This window comes from Oncorhynchus nerka, linkage group LG10, assembly GCF_034236695.1.
Source record: "Oncorhynchus nerka isolate Pitt River linkage group LG10, Oner_Uvic_2.0, whole genome shotgun sequence".
In the NCBI taxonomy this organism is placed as follows: Eukaryota; Metazoa; Chordata; class Actinopteri; order Salmoniformes; family Salmonidae; genus Oncorhynchus; species Oncorhynchus nerka.
The window spans coordinates 83,579,301-83,594,772 of record NC_088405.1 but is presented as its reverse complement, the minus strand read 5'-3'; the positions used below and the strand labels follow the sequence as shown (position 1 = coordinate 83,594,772).

The 15,472-nt window shown below is 42.3% G+C and overlaps 1 protein-coding gene across 6 annotated transcripts in view; it reads right to left on the bottom strand.

Moving 5' to 3' along the window:
* The window catches only part of gramd1ba (GRAM domain containing 1Ba), a 105,657-nt gene that overhangs the window by 20,418 nt on the left and 69,767 nt on the right, over nt 1–15,472 (bottom strand). For all 6 annotated transcript variants that reach the window (XM_029671580.2, XM_065023842.1, XM_065023844.1 and 3 more), the window contains one exon: nt 7,512–7,596. In XM_029671580.2, coding sequence (XP_029527440.2) covers nt 7,512–7,596 — 85 coding nt within the window. The remainder of the gene's footprint in view (nt 1–7,511; nt 7,597–15,472) is intronic.

Below are 15,472 nucleotides of genomic sequence, written 5' to 3'. Positions count from 1 at the left end.
ACTGAACAAGTTCCACAGACATGTGACTAGCAGAAATGGAATAATGTGTCCATGAACAAAGGGGGGTGGGGGGTCAAAATCAAAAGTAATAGTCAGTGTCTGGTGTGGCCACCAGCTGCATTAAGTACTGCAGTGCATCTCCTCCTCATGGACTGCACCAAATTTGCCAGGTCTTGCTGTGAGATGTTACCCCACTCTTCCACCAAGGCACCTGAAAGTTCCCGGACATTTCTGGGAGGAATGGCCCTAGCCCTCACCCTCTGATCCAACAGGTCCCAGACGTGCTCAATGGGATTGAGATCCGGGCTCTTCGCTGGCCATGGCAGAACACTGACATTCCTGTCTTGCAAGAAATCAGCAATACTGCTCGTTATGTGCATGGTGGCATTGTCATGCTGGAGGATCATGTCAGGATGAGCCTGCAGGAAAGGTACCACATGGAGGGAGGAGGATGTCTTCCCTGAAACCACAGCGTTGAGATTGAGCTTGTTGTCATTGCAGGCAGTCTGATGAAAACCTTATTGGTCTTATTGGTCAAGGTCACACCAAATACTTATCACATCTCATTCAGCTTATCAGTGGCCTTGACTCCTGGGACTTCAGTTTCAGTTATTCTATGACCCCAGCACGCTGTGTGGTCAGAAACATGCTTTCCCCATCCTGATGAGTATTTCCACAGTTTCTTCCTGCTTAACTTTTGAGCGCTAATAGCGTTTCAAACATCACTCGCTCTGAGCCGTTCTAGTAGTTGCTCCCCTTGCTCTGCATGGGTAACGCTGCTTCGATGATGGCTGTTGTCTTTGTGTTGCTGGTTCGAGCCCAGGGAGGAGGAAGCTATACTGTTACACTGGCAATGCTAAAGTGCCTATAAGCACATCCAAAAGTCAAAGGTTAATGAAATACAAATGGTATAGAGGGAAATAGTCCTATAATTCCTTTAATAACTACAACCTAAAACTTCTTACCTGGGAATATTGAAGACTCATGTTAAAAGGAACCAGCTTTCATATGTTCTCATGTTCTGAGCAAGGGACTGAAATGTTACCTTTCTTACATAGCACATATTGCACTTTTACTTTCTTCTCCAACACTTTGTTTTTGCATTATTTAAACCAAATTGAACAGGTTTCATTATTTACTTGAGGATAAATAGATTTTATTGATGTATTATATTAAGTTAAAACAAGTGTTCATTCAGTATTGTTGTAATTGTCATTATTACAAATACATAAAAAATTTAAAAATCTGCCGATTAAAAGTTGTATTTTACGAAATTTCGATCTGAAAGCTTTTGGTCATCAGAGCAATGTTGAGGGAATCCTATTTGAGTCAGGAAAAGATACTCGCTCAAATAATAGGTAGGATATACAACAACATTTTTAAATAACTGATATTTGCACAAGATGGAGGGAGTGTTGGAACATAACGAACAAAATTACAGTTAATGTACAGTCGTGGACAAAAGTTGAGAATGACACAAATATAAATTTTCACAAAGTCTGCTGCCTCAGTTTGTATGATGGCAATTTGCATATACTCCAGAATGTTATGAAGAGTGCAATTAATTGCAATTCATCTGATCAAAGTCCCTCTTTGCCATGCAAATGAACTGAATCCCCCAAAAACATTTCCACTGCATTTCAGCCCTGCCACAAAAGGACCAGCTGACATCATGTCAGTGATTCTCTCGTTACCCCAGGTGTGAGTGTTGACGAGGACAAGGCTGAGATCACTCGGTCATGCTGATTGAGTTCGAATAACAGACTGGAAGCTTCAAAATGAGGGTGGTGCTTGGAATCATTGTTCTTCCTCTGTCAAACATGGTTACCTGCAAGGAAATACGTGCCACCATCATTGCTTTGCACAAAAAGGGCTTCACAGGCAAGGATATTGCTACCAGTAAGATTGCACCTAAATCAACCATTTATCGGATCATCAAGGGTGCCAGAGAAAGTCCAGCATGCGCCAGGACCGTCTCCTAAAGTTTATTCAGCTGCGGGATCGGGGCTCCACCAGTACAGAGTTTGCTCAGGAATGGCAGCAGGCAGGTGTGAGTCCATCTGCACGCACAGCAAGGTCGAAGACTTTTGGAGGATGGCCTGGTGTCAAGAAGGGCACCAAAGAAGCCACTTCTCTCCAGGAAAAACATCAGGGACAGACTGATATTCTGCAAAAGGTACAGGGATTAGACTGCTGAGGACTGGGTTAAAGCCATTTTCTCTGATGAATCCCCTTTCCGATTGTTTGGGGCATCCGAAAAAAAAACTTGTCCGGAGAAGACAAGGTGAGCGCTACCACCAGTCCTGTGTCATGCCAACAGTAAAGCATCCTGAGACCATTCATGTGTGGGGTTGCTTCTCAGCCAAGGGAGTGGGCTCACTCACAATTTTGCCTAAGAACACAGCCATGAATAAAGAATGATACCAACAAATCCTCCAAGAGCAACTTCTCCCAACCATCCAGAAACAGTTTGGTGACGAACAATGCCTTTTCCAGCATGATGGAGCACCTTGCCATAAAGGCAAAAGTGATAACTAAGTGGCTCGGGGAACAAAACATACACTGCTCAAAAAAATAAAGGGAACATTTAACAACACAATGTAACTCCAAGTCAATCACACTTCTGTGAAATCAAACTGTCCACTTAGGAAGCAACACTGATTGACAATAAATGTCACATGCTGTTGTGCAAATGTAATAGACAACAGGTGGAAATTATAGGCAATTAGCAAGACACCCCCAATAAAGGAGTGGTTCTGCAGGTGGTGACCACAGACCACTTCTCAGTTCCTATGCTTCCTGGCTGATGTTTTGGTCACTTTTGAATGCTGGCGGTGCTTTCACTCTAGTGGTAGCATGAGACGGAGTCTACAACCCACACAAGTGGCTCAGGTAGTGCAGCTCATCCAGGATGGCACATCAATGCGAGCTGTGGCAAGAAAGTTTGCTGTGTCTGTCAGCATAGTGTTCAGAGCATGGAGGCGCTACCAGGAGACAGGCCAGTACATCAGGAGACGTGGAGGAGGCCGTAGGAGGGCAACAACCCAGCAGCAGGACCACTACCTCCGCCTTTGTGCAAGGAGGAGCAGGAGGAGCACTGCCAGAGCCCTGCAAAATGACCTCCAGCAGGCCACAAATGTGCATGTGTCTGCTCAAAAGGTCAGAAACAGACTCCACCATGAGGGTAGTATGAGGGCCCGACGTCCACAGGTGGGGGTTGTGCTTACAGCCCAACACCGTGCAGGACGTTTGGCATTTGCCAGAGAACACCAAGATTGGCACCACTGGTGCCCTGTGCTCTTCACAGATGAAAGCAGGTTCACACTGAGCACATGTGACAGACATGACAGTCTGGAGACGCCATGGAGAACGTTCTGCTGCCTGCAACATCCTCCTGCATGACCGGTTTGGCGGTGGGTCAGTCATGGTGTGGGGTGCATTTCTTTGGGGGGGGCCGCACAGCCCTCCATGTGATCGCCAGAGGTAGCCTGACTGCCATTAGGTACCGAGATGAAATCCTCAGACCCCTTGTGAGACCATATACTGGTGCGGTTGGCCCTGGGTTCCTCCTAATGCAAGACAATGCTAGACCTCATGTGGCTGGAGTGTGTCAGCAGTTCCTGCAAGAGGAAGGCATTGATGCTATGGACAGGCCCGTTCGTTCCCCAGACCTGAATCCAATTGAGCACATCTGGGACATCATGTCTCGCGCCATTCACCAATGCCACGTTGCACCACAGACTGTCCAAGAGTTGGCGGATGCTTTAGTCCAGGTCTGGGAGGAGATCCCTCAGGAGACCATCCGCCACCTCATCAGGAACATGCCCAGGCATTGTAGTGGGTCATACAGGCATGTGGAGGCCACACACACTACTGAGCCTCATTTTGACTTGTTTTAAGGACATTACATCGAAGTTGGATCCGCCTGTAGTGTGGTTTTCCACTTTAATTTTGAGTGTGACTCCAAATCCAGACCTCCATGGGTTGATACATTTGATTTCCATTGATCATTTTTGTGTGATTTTGTTGTCAGCACATTCAACTATGTAAAGAAAAAAGTATTTAATAAGAACATTTCATTCATTCAGATCTAGGATGTGTTATTTAGTGTTCCCTTTATTTTTTTGAGCAGTGTAGATATTTTGGGTCCATGGCCAGGAAACTCCAGACCTTAATCCCATTGAGAACTTGTGGTCAATCCTCAAGAGGCAGGTGGACAAACAAAACCCCACAAATTCTGACAAACTCCAAGCATTGATTATGCAAGAATGGGCTGCCATCATGTGGCCCAGAGGTTAATTGACAGCATGCCAGGGCAGATTGCAGAGGTCTTGAAAAAGAAGGGTCAACACTGCAAATATTGACTCTTTGCATCAACTTCATGCACAGTGGGGCAAAAAAGTATTTAGTCAGCCACCAATTGTGCAAGTTCTCCCACTTAAAAAGATGAGAGAGGCCTGTAATTTTCATCATAGGTTCACTTCCACAATAACAGACAAAGTGAGAATTTTTTTTCTCCAGAAAATCACATTGTAGGATTTTGAATGCATTTATTTGCAAATTATGGTGGAAAATAAGTATTTGGTCAATAACAAAAGTTTCTCAATACTTTGTTATATACCCTTTGTTGGAAATGACAGAGGTCAAATGATTTCTGTAAGTCTTCACAAGGTTTTCACACACCGTTGCTGGTATTTTGGCCAATTCCTCCATGCAGATATCCTCTAGAGCAGTGATGTTTTGGGGCTGTTGCTGGGCAACACAGACTTTCAACTCCCTCCAAAGATGTTCTATGGGGTTGAGATCTGGAGACTGGCTAGGCCACTCCAGGACCTTGAAATGCTTCTTACGAAGCCAGTCCTTCGTTGCCCGGGCAGTGTGTTTGGGATCATTGTCATGCTGAAAGACCCAGCCACGTTTCATCTTCAATGCCCTTGCTGATAGGAGGTTTTCACTCAAAATCTCACGATACATGGCCCCATTCATTCTTTCCTTTACACGGATCAGTCGTCCTGGTCCCTTTGCAGAAAAACAGCCCCAAAGCATGATGTTTCCACCCCCATGCTTCACAGTAGGTATGGTGTTCTTTGGATGCAACTCAGCATTCTTTGTCCCCCAAACACAACGAGTTGAGTTTTTACCAAAAAGTTATATTTTGGTTTCATCTGACCATATGACATTCTCCCAATCTTCTTCTGGATCATCCAAATGCTCTCTAGCAAACTTCAGACGGGCCTGGACATGTACTGGCTTAAGCAGGGGGACACGTCCGGCACTGCAGGATTTGAGTCCCTGGCGGCGTAGTGTGTTACTGATGGTAGGCTTTGTTACTTTGGTCCCAGCTCTCTGCAGGTCATTCACTAGGTCCCCCCGTGTGGTTCTGAGATTTTTGCTCACCGTTCTCATGATCATTTTGACCCCACGGGGTGAGATCTTGCGTGGAGCCCCAGATCGAGGGAGATGATCAGTGGTCTTGTATGTCTTCCATTTCCTAATAATTGCTCCCACAGTTGATTTCTTCAAACCAAGCTGCTTACCTATTGCAGATTCAGTCTTCCCAGCCTGGTGCAGGTCTACAATTTTGTTTCTGGTGTCCTTTGACAGCTCTTTGGTCTTGGCCATAGTGGAGTTTGGAGTGACTGTTTGAGGTTGTGGACAGGTGTCTTTTATACTGATAACAAGTTCAAACAGGTGCCATTAATACAGGTAACAAGTGGAGGACAGAAGAGCCTCTTAAAGAAGAAGTTACAGGTCTGAGAGAGCCAGAAATCTTGCTTGTTTGTAGGTGACCAAATACTTATTTTCCACCATAATTTGCAAATAAATTCATTAAAAATCCTACAATGTGATTTTCTGGATTTTTTTTCTCATTTTGTCTGACATAGTTGAAGTGTACCTATGATGAAAATTACAGGACTCTCATCTTTTTAAGTGGGAGAACTTGCACAATTGGTGGCTGACTAAATACTTTTTTTGCCCCACTATAATTGTCAATAAAAGCCTTTGACACTTATGAAATGCTTGTAATTATACTTCAGTATTCCATAGTAACATCTGACAAAAATATCTAAAGACACTGAAGCAGCAAACTTTGTGGAAATTAATATTTGTGTCATTCTCAAAATGTTTGGCCACGACTGTACGCTTAGTCCAATATAAACTAATGTATAGAATTTATTAAACAAGAGACAAAATTCACAAATTCTACAGCACAAAGGCAGTCATGTCTTAAGTATAAAACTAATAAAGACTCAATCATTTATGCCTTCTGGGAGTTCTATAAAGTCCAAAAGTTATGGGCTGAGTTAGAAAGTTGGCTGTCAGAAGTTTTACAATGTAAGTTTACTTTTAAATCCGTCTCTCTGTAAATTTCAAGACATGGCATATGTGACCAACTGCCTTGACTCAGTCTTATGTAGCAAAATTTGAAGTAGTTTTTTTTTTACATTGCTTTTATCCAGAGACACAGAGATATTATACAAAATGGTATATCATACACTGCATGAGGAACAATGGGAAAGTAATTCTGGTTTTAAAGTTAATAAACTTGTAACCTCACTTTTTAGAAAATAGCCTTTGTTTTTGTACCTACTGGAGATCTCTTCTTTGTCAACACCCATTCAGAATCGTTCACACCCTCTTAAGCTTTAGCCCCCACTCAAACTCTGACCATTTTACTCACCCTAGCAGAGCTGATTAGGCTGCTTTCATGTTATCCAGAGCGTTGGTGACGTAAAAAATGTACGTTGAAACGGCTTTCCTGTGAAGTAGTGACCCGCGACATGAAACGGGTCGCATATGAGGGTGCGGTGAGATACCCAAACGGGATGGACCATACTTTTGCAATTTCGAAAAAATGTCTACTTAAAAACTAGAAATCAAAATGATCCTCCCTCACTACGATAGTGGACAAATCAAATGTATGATTATTTAAATATTGAAAAGGTGTGGGCTACTGAGAAAAATAGAACTATAAGCACTGGAAAGTTCCAGGGGATGAAGGTTGAGGGGGAGTGTGGTTGTCCCACGTGATGTGTAGGGTTGTGGTGGGAACATGTGGGTCTGAGCAGGTGTGATATCATTAATGTTTGTTGAAATTTGTGTTTATTGTCTTTTGTTCATGTATGGTTTTTATGGTTCGAGAGCTTGGTTACATTTCCATCTGCAACGTTCTAAATGTTTCACATCTCTGAATATACTTGTGATGGGGTGACATTGCACATTAAATCACTCCTAACTCAGTTTGTCATACTTTGTCATACTTTGCAGACATCAAAAAAGTCTAGGGAGATTAAGATCTGTACTGTTGAGGACAAAAATAAATAGCTAGGTCATGTTAAGCGGGGAGAAAACAATTGAAACAGAGTCACTATCTGAATTTAGGAAAACAAGACTTTGTTATTCCATTGTAATATGTTTTTGCTACTGTACGGTGTGCCCTGCTGAAAACCACCAAGGTGTTCAAGAATAAATATGAATATAGTTTTCATTGATCCTTCCATCTTACTCACCCACGATGAGGCGTTCTGAGTCGGGTAGCTGCTTGAAGAGTTTTCTGAAGTCCTCATTGCGTTGCTTATACGTAGGACTCAATACCTGTAGCGGAGATAGAAGGAAAACATAAAACACACTTAGAGAGCGAGAGAACTCATTTACACTAAATTAGTCTACTCATTAACAAACACAAATATTTTATATACGCAAACAAGTGTAATGCCCCCACTGACAGCAATAAACAGACAGGGAACTAATTTACTTATCTGTATAACATGACTCTGCCCAGTTTTTTAATGAAAATGGTAGTAGACATGACTATATATTTTATTCTACAGTTAAATTGACATTTTAGTCATTTAGTAGAAGCTCTTATCCAGAGTGACTTACAGGAGAAATTAGGGATAAGTGCCTTGCTCAAGGGCACCAACAGAATTTTCACCTAGTCGGCTTGGGGATTTGAACCAGAGACCTTTCAGTTACTGGCCCAATGCTCTTAACCACCAGGCTAGCTGCCACCCCCATTCAGTGATGTTATCTGACCATGGCTTGTAAGTCGCTCTGGATAAGAGCGTCTGCTAAATGACTTAAATGTAAATGTAAATGGCTACTGCAGAAATTGAATCAAACTCTGTCTCTCTTTTCTTTCTCTACTGATTGTCAGAGTCTGAAATAACATAAAAGCTCCTATCACAAACGGGAACACTTTCAAATATGCTAAATGATCCACGCTGATGCTAATAATACTTCAGCTGGAGTTCCTCCTGTCTTTCTCTCCCTCACATTCAGATAAACACATTTCCTTCTAGAGGGCCAGATAAAGAGAGAGTTCTCTTATCGGCAGTTGCAGACCACAGCCAGTCCGCCTGTCTCTCCACACAAACACTGCATTGTTTATCCTGAAAAGGGAGGGAATGCAGCCAATGAGCTATCAGTGTGGTGGTGATGGTGTTAGACTGGACACTAACATTGCCTTGGGTCATTCTAACCAGCCCAGTGCACAGCAACGGAAGAGCCTATGGCCTAGAACTAAAGCTTGAGTTTCAGTGTTAATGTGATGGTCATCAGGTCTAGCCATAGAGTTGGATAGAGGGTCCCACTACTTTAAAATGGAGACTGGCACTGGTCTCAATGCCGCTGGCCATGCTGTCACAGAAGACGCCTTTACAGATAGATGAGCTCTCTATTACATCTCTATAGGCAGTGAAGTAAAGTACTTAAGTAAAACTACTTTAAAGTACTACTTAAGTAATTTTGGGGGGGTATCTGTACTTTACTATTTATATTTTCAACAGCTTTTACTTTTACTCCACTACATTCCTATATAAAATTGTGTATTTTTTACTCCTTACATTTTCCCTGACACCAAAAAGTACTTGTTACAGGACAATTTTTACCCCCAATTCACACACTTATCAAGAGAACATGCCTGGTAATCCCTACTGCCTCTGATCTGGCACTCACTAAACACACCTGCTTGGTTTGTAAATTATTTGAGTGTGCCCATGGCTATCTGTACATTTTAAAAACAAGAAAATGGTGCCGTCTGGTTTGTTTAATATACGGAATTTGAAATGACTGATACTTTTACTTTTGATACTTAAGTATATTTTAGCAATTACATTTACCTTTGATACTTAAGTAGATTTAAAACCAAATACTTTTACTCAAGTAGTATTATACTGGGTGACTTTTCACTTTTACTTCAGTAATTCTTTATGAAGGAATCTTTACTTTTACTCAAGTATAACAATTGGGTATTTTTCCACCACTGTCTACCCTATTTTTTAAATATATATATTTTTAAATGTAACCTTTAAATAAACTAGGAAAGTCAGTTAAGAACAAATTCTTATTTACAATGATGGCCTAAGAACAGTGGGATAACTGCCTTGTTCAGGGGCAGAACGACAGATTTACACCTTGTCTGCTCAGTGATTCAATCTAGCAACCTTTCGGTTACTGGCCCAACGCTCTAACCACTAGGCTACCTGCTGCCCCAAATCAGTGCACCTAAGCGAATCTTCTAGAGCCACTCCACTCGCTGTCCAGCCTACCCTTACCCCATGTCCTGTATCAACCCCCAAAAATGTGCAAGACAATGACCGCGACCAACAAGTCACTTTGCAGCACAGCACAAAAATATCACATACTAGTTTAGAAACCGATAATCAACTTGGGATTTAAAACTGTAACCCTCACCCACTCATCCCCCCACACCTGTCTCCACCCCAGCTCCAGAGAGGGTGACTTACAGCTGGCACCCTCTCTGACTCCCAGTCCCAGGTCTGCCAGTGGGCCAGGGCATCTTCAGACAGAGACACCTGGTCTGTCTCAGTGTCCATGCGGACTGCAATGTCCATGGCCTGGGTGTCCATTTTCTTTTGGCTCCTTTCCTCAGGTGGAAGGTGTGAGCAGGGTCTTTCAGCCCGGCGAGTGGTCTGGTATTCCCCCTTTGTCGATGAAGGAATGGAATTCCTCTAAGAGTCAAATGTTGTCTAGCCCGGGCTCCTCTTACACACAGCGCCTAAGCTGCAGTTGACCTGCAGTAAACTCAGCCCTCAGGGGACTGGTCATTTGTCATCAGCTCCTCCCTCCCTCTCTCTCCCCGTCTCTCTCCCTCCCTCCCCTGGGTGGAACAGGGAACTTCTCTGAACCCTCCCAAAGAGGCTGGGGAGACAGAGATACCTGGAATAATATCTCTCACCACTACAGGTAACTAGCAGAGCTTAAGAGCTCACTAGAACTTAACAATACAGAATTAATAAGAGCATATTTCAAATTACTAAAGAATGAAGGAATGTGAACGTTTCCTAACTCTAAACTGTTTAGCTACAGGACCCCAAAATATAGAACTACAGAACTCCATAGAGTACAGTTAGGCATGTGTCCCCAAAGTAAACTGAGAAACTGGGTGGAGGGCGTTAGGAAATATTGATTTACACTCAGGACAGCAGGAGCCCCCTTCTTCTGGAGTGGAAATGTCCCCTCCCTCCCTCCTGTTTTTGAAAAATAGTTGATCCCCTTGTAAGTCTTAATAGGCCATTTGGGCCAAGTGCACTGGTTGGTCCGGCTTAAGAATGGGTTAAGACCAAGTCAGAACCAGGTTTAAACAGGGTTAAGACAAGGTCAAGACCTGGGACACAGAAAAAGCCTCCAGTCAGTTAAAGACTACAGAAAAGATGCTTTGCAGTCAGTAATTGACGGAAAAAGTTGGTTTAAAACAATCCTCTTATAAAACAATCCCACTTATACATCAAGGATCGAGAAGCCTGGAGTTGAGGCACTGCAGTCATCCCCAAAGTCATTTCAGATAGTGATACCTCCAAAGGTGCTGCAGAATGGCATGGTCTCCTCAAATGATTTCTCAAAGCAATATACATCTATATCAAAAAACACACAATCCACATGGAGAGAAAAAAGGCTCTCTTTCTGCAGTCTCAAAGTCCAATTGCTCTCTTTTCTCTCTCTCTCTCTCTCTCTCTCTCTCTCTCTCTCTCTGAAATGGACACACACAGTCTTTGTCCTCAGGGAGAGCAGAAAACAGAACAATCCGCTTGACCAGTCCGGGATGCTTGTCCAGTGAAGAGACAATTGCTCATCAATAAAAGTGGTCAACAGTGCGTCCCAGGACAGAGTGGAACCCATGTGACTGACCAAAAAGGACCACTGCACACTACTGACCAGGCAAACCACAACAGAGCTGTGTGCTCCTACCAGGACTCTAGTCCTACTGTTGAAATCTCTCCCTCCCTCCCCTATTCTTGAGGAAAGTGGTGTTGGAGGAGCATTGAGAGAGAAAAAAGAAGGAGAGAGTGGCAGAGAGAGAGAGAGGGAGGGGAAAGCGTGCACTGAGGGCAGCAGAAGGTGTACCTGCTTGTATGTTTTTAAGGCTATAAAACACCTCCAAAAACCATCTCTCAGCCTAAAAGCCCTTTGAACAGTCGACCTCTATGGTTCTCTATGAAGACCCTTGTTCTGTATGCACATGTCATGTATCCACGGGTGTGTTGTGTGTGTCCATCCGGAAGTCCTGACTTGAACCACAAAAGCTTTTCTTATGATACCCGCTGTGAATTTAGTAGTTTAGTAACCCAACTACTGCTTCCTATCCTAGACTATGGTGACGTCATCTATTAAAACACAACCAAGACCTTACTTTGTCATTCATAACAATCTTTGCAGATTGATTCTTGGATGCCGTTATAAGACATCATTGCACACTGTCGAATCACTCAATGGGCTGTCCCTCCCAAACAGAAGACAACTGCATTGGTACCAATCTATTTTGAAATGTATCAACTAGAGGTCGACCGATTTCAAGTTTTCATAACAATCGGATATCGGTATTTTTGGGCGCCGATTTGCCGATTATTATTATTTTTTTTATACCTTTATTTAACTTGGCAAGTCAGTTAAGAACACATTCTTATTTTCAATGATGGCCTAGGAACGGTGGGTTAAATGCCTTGTTCAGGAGCAGAACGACAGATATTCACCTTGTCAGCTCGGGGGATCCAATCTTGCAACCGTACAGTTAACGAGTCCAACGCAATAACGACCTGCCTCTCTCTCGTTGCACTCCACAAGGAGACTGCCTGTTACGCGAATGCAGTAAGCTAAGGTAAGTTGCTAGCTAGCATTAAACTTATCTTTTAAAAAACAGTCAATCATGATCACTAGTTAACTACACATGGTTGATGATATTACTAGATATTATCTAGCGTGTCCTGCGTTGCATATAATCTGACTGAGCATACAAGCATACAAGTATCTAAGTATCTGACTGAATGGTGGTAGGCACAAGCAGGTGCGTAAACATGAATTCAAACAACACATTCGTGTGTTTTGACAGCAGCTCTTCGTCAAGCATTGCGCTGTTTATGACTTCAAGCCTATCAACTCCCTAGATGAGGCTGGTGTAACCGAAGTGAAATGGCTAGCTAGTTAGCGCGCGCTAATTGTCGTTGTGTTGCTGGTTCGAGCCCAGGGAGGAGCGAAAAGAGGGACGGAAGCTATACTGTTACACTGGCAATAGTAAAGTGCCTATAAAAACATCCAATAGTTAAAGGTTGATGAAATACAAATGGTATAGAGGGAAATAGTCCAATAATTCCTATAATAACTACAACCTAAAACTTCTTACCTGGGAATATTGAAGACCCATGTTAAAAGGAACCACCAGCTTTCATATGTTCTCATGTTCTGCGCAAGGAACTGAAACGTTAGCTTTCTTACATAGCACATATTGCACTTTTACTTTCTTCTCCAACACTTTGTTTTTGCATTATTTAAACCAAATTGAACATGTTTCATTATTTACTTGAGGCTAAATTGATTTTATTGATGTATTATACTAAGTTAAAATAAGTGTTCATTCAGTATTGTTGTAATTGTCATTATTACAAATAAAAAAAAACGTCCGATTAATCGATATCGGCTTTTTTGGTCCTCCAATAATCGGTATCATGGTTGAAAAATCATAATCGGTCGACCTCTAGTATCAACTGTATATATTAAGGAACACCTAACTTTACAAGACTCACACTAGTCCATTCAACAACAGCAGTAATTAGAAATTCCAAGAGTACATCATGAGGTTGGAGTAAGATGTTTCAGATACAAAGACCCAAATGACTGGAATCATTAACCTATAGAAATCATGGCATTAAAATCCCAGTGAATTTAAGAAAATCCTTTTTCAAATGTTAAGAACTAATAGAACCATCACCATGTGAAGATATTTGAAAATATGTATGTATATTTTATAGGTACTTAAATTGTATTAGTAGTTGTAACAGTGGTTTATTAGCTGGAGGCCTATTTCAAATCTTTACTAACGACATGCAGCCTTTGAGTAAGGCCAGTGTGTATGTATGCAGATGACATAACACTAACACTTAGCAAAGAGCTGCAGTTAGTTTCAGAATGGGTAGCAAGGAATAAGCTAGGCCTAAATATTTCCAAAATTAAAAGCATTGTATTTGGGCAAATCATTCACTAAACCCTAAACCTCAACTACGTCTCGTAATGAATAATGTGGAAATTGAGGTGACTAAACTGCTTAGAGTAACCCTGGATCGTAAACTGTCATGGTCGAAACATATTGATACAACAGTAGCTAAAATGGGGAGAAGTCTGTCCGTAATAAAGCGCTGCTCTGCATTCTTAACAACACTATCAACAAGGCAGGTCCTACAGGCTCTAGTTTTGTCGCACCTTGACTACTGTTCAGTCATGTGGTCAGGTGCCACAAAGAGGGACTTGGGAACATTGCAGTTGGCTCAGAACAGGGCAGCACACCGAGAGCTAACATTAATGGCATGCAGGTCAATCTCTCATGGCTCAAAGTGGAAGAGAGATGGACTTCATCATTACTTGTTTTCGTAAGAGGTGTTGACAAGCTGAATGTACCGACCTGTCTGTTTAAACTACTGGCACACAGCTCGGACACTCATGCATACCCCACAAGACATGCCACCAGAGACATGTCTCTTCACAGTCCTCAAGTCCAGAACAGACTATGGGAGGCGCACAGTACTACATGGAACCATGACTACAGGGAACTCTATTCCACATCAGGTAACTGATGCAAGCAGTAGAATCAGATTTAAAAAGTAGGTAAAAATACACCTTATGGAACAGCGGGGACTGAAGAGACACACACAAAAAGGTACAGACACATTGTGGTATTGTTGTATGGTGGTATTAAACATGTTGTGTTGTGGATATGTGGTGGTGTAGGGATGTTATATGATGTACTGTTCTACCTTTAGCTCATTCAGAACACATAGTTCACTGTTTTATCTGTAGTTTTATATGTAATGTGGATGCTTTGGTACGTTTGGACCCCAGGAAGAGTATCTGCTTTGGCAGGAACTAATGGGGATCACAAATAAATACAAATTAGTAGCTGGACAAAACATTTATATGCTGTTAATTTATGTTTAAAAAAAAGTTATTATTTTACTATTAGTAGTTGCCATATTATTACCGTTACTAAGTATTCTTTTTTTCATCCTGCAAAAATGCAAATAAATAAATACAATTATCTTCCAGGAAAAGTATGGGAGGCAAAAATTAATTCAGAGGTTTTGTATGCAGAGAGAGAGCAGCGAACAGAAAAACCCACTGTGTGCGTGTGTGTGTCATATGGTGTAAACATTGTAGCATGGCCAAGGACAAGGCCTAAGCCAGATCTCGCTGTCTCCCCCTCTATCTCAGGTCATGGGGTGAATGAACTCCAAAGACCCTCTCACGGGGCTGATTTGGGTAATGGGCGTGGGAGGCCCTTACTCTCATACCAGAAAGGTGATTCACACAGCTACACTCCCCTCCCAACCCAACTCCTGCATCCCATCCTGGCTCTCCCCCACCATCCTCGTCTCCCCCTACACAAACATCTGTCTGAGACTTCGCAGTCTCTCTCTGACATTACCCAAAGGAACCAGGGATGAATTCATTAAGACACACTGTAGCAAAACATTTGCAACAGAAAACAAAAATGAGTGTGTCTTATTGGACAAGTTTACGTAGTACCTCCACATTTCATTCCATTTTAAAATGTTTTCTCACTACTGAACATGACTCTTGTGTGTTGGATTACAGCCTTTATACCAGTGTGACTCATATCCTCTAACCTTTTCCTGGTCTTAAGACTGCCAATGATAGATTGGTTGAAGTCCAGATCCATTGCAGAGCATAGAAATATTTGGTTTTCCCACTGTGCCCCTGGAACAACAGGTTCTAAGGTGTGTGAACAACCCTACGATAGACAGGCTACAGTTGACTATGGCTGCCTGTCTATTGACTAACTATTAGGACTACCATGCAGTGAAACTGCACCTTCCTAGTTTAACCCTTTCTATTTTACCCTATTTCTTTCCTTTCCTTTCTCTGGCTGTCTGGATAGGTCTGTTGTTTTATGACCTCATGGTCATAATGAAGACTATCCACATAGCCTGTAAACAGTAAACAC